Source organism: Merops nubicus, unplaced genomic scaffold (assembly GCF_000691845.1).
Source record: "Merops nubicus isolate BGI_N331 unplaced genomic scaffold, ASM69184v1 scaffold30196, whole genome shotgun sequence".
NCBI classification, from domain to species: domain Eukaryota; kingdom Metazoa; phylum Chordata; class Aves; order Coraciiformes; family Meropidae; genus Merops; species Merops nubicus.
The window spans coordinates 4,559-6,109 of NW_008617418.1; the positions used below are offsets into that span (position 1 = coordinate 4,559).

A 1,551-nucleotide genomic window follows, 5' to 3' on the forward strand; every position below is an offset into this window, starting at 1 on the left:
GGGCCGGGGGAGGCGCCAAGCCTGGTCTTGCTGCCGTGCTGTTCCCACAGAGCTCAGCTATGCTACTCGGCCAGCACAGCAACTTGCTCTTTAAATAGCTCCAGATAAACCCTGCTGCTGGGGCAGGGCAGCAGGAACAGCCCTGGGCAGTGCACACAGTCCAGGAGCAATGCCCCATCCTGGACCCCAAAGGCAGTTCAAGCTGGGGGCTGCACGGCCAAAGGTCTCTGCTGACAGATCTCTCCTCAACCCCCACGCCCCAAGGTCCCCGAGCACCCGCCTGGGATGGGAGAACCCCTCCTGCTGTGTTCCCAGGCACACCACTCCCTCAGGAAGGGGTGCTGGGCCTGGCACCCCTGCCCCCAGCACACCCAGCTCACCTGGCCACATTGAGCTTGTCGTGGCGGTGCACCCTGGCTGCCATCTCGGGGTCCACCTGGCTCAGGCGCCGATGGAGCTCAGCACCATCCAGCTGCTCCAGCTCCACCTTCCTGTCCGTGCCCCGCCCGCCGGCTGCGCTGCCCTTCTCCTGGGGGGCACAAGGCAGCCCTGAGTCAAGCCACTCCTCCATGTGCAGGGCCAGCACAAGCGAGAAGACCCCCAGACCCACGGGGTGAACAAGGGGCTTTGGGTTCTCCCTGCCCCACTCTAGCAGCAGCAGCACCCTGCCCGGTCATGGGAAGCCTGCCCAGAACTGAGCCAGGGGGCTCAGAGGGACACGCAGCCCCCCAGCAGTACCTTGGTGTTGATAAGGACCTTCCAGAGCAGGGACTCGATGTAGTAGTTGGTTCCTCCCACAACAATTGGGATTTTGTCTCGAGCAAAGATATCTTCAATGTGCCAGAGTCAGGGAGCATACACAGAGATGCAAGGCAAGGAGGGAGGGCTGTGGGGAGAGGCAGCCTGGGGCCCAGACCCCACTTTCCCAGCCCCACAGAGCCACTGGGGCTGCAGGATGGAGTTATAGGGGTCCCTCATCTCTCACTACCCTCTGCTACCTGTGCCAGCTACCACCAAAACTCAGGGTCACCCAGAGAGGGCAATGCCCAGCTCAGCACTACTGCAGTGCAGCAGAGCTCCCCATCCCAGGGAGGGTGGGCAAAAGAAGCTCTGAGCCCCTCTTGCCAGCAGTATCCTCCAAAAACCAGAGTTAGTTGCCACGTGGGGAGCCCAAGGCTGATGCAAACGCTGGTCCCTCTTGCAGGCCTGGCTGTGAAGTTCCTATCTGCTCAGCCAGGCAGGCTGCAGCGTGGAAGGATATCAGAGCCACGGCTTTGTCTCTGAAATCCACCACCGTGTAGTCAGAGACAAGGGGATCCACGAAGCTGATCATGTGGTGCCTGCACAGACGCTGCTCCTGGGGAGAAACCTTGTTCGTGATGATGTCCAAGCCCTTGTAGACCTGGGGAAGAGAAGAGCCCGTCCTTCACCTCTGTGCCCCACACAACCCTCACCGACCACTGCTCCTGCCCCCACACACAGCCCCTGCCTGCCCCAGACACCCCCTGAGCCCCTCGCTGGGCTCTGGAGAGGTGGCATGGGCAGGGGCAC

At 62.0% G+C, this 1,551-nt stretch overlaps 1 protein-coding gene across 1 annotated transcript in view; it reads right to left on the reverse strand.

Moving 5' to 3' along the window:
- TRIT1 (tRNA isopentenyltransferase 1) overlaps nt 1-1,333 on the reverse strand; it is a gene marked incomplete at its 3' end in the record, with an annotated part of 4,136 nt that extends 2,803 nt beyond the window's left edge. Inside the window, exons 1-3 of the mRNA XM_008943149.1 lie at nt 1,262-1,333; nt 739-837; nt 381-529 (exon numbers count right to left, since the gene is read on the reverse strand). Of these exons, the coding sequence (XP_008941397.1) occupies nt 381-529; nt 739-837; nt 1,262-1,333 (320 nt within the window). The remainder of the gene's footprint in view (nt 1-380; nt 530-738; nt 838-1,261) is intronic.
- Between the last annotated feature and the right edge of the window lie 218 nt (nt 1,334-1,551).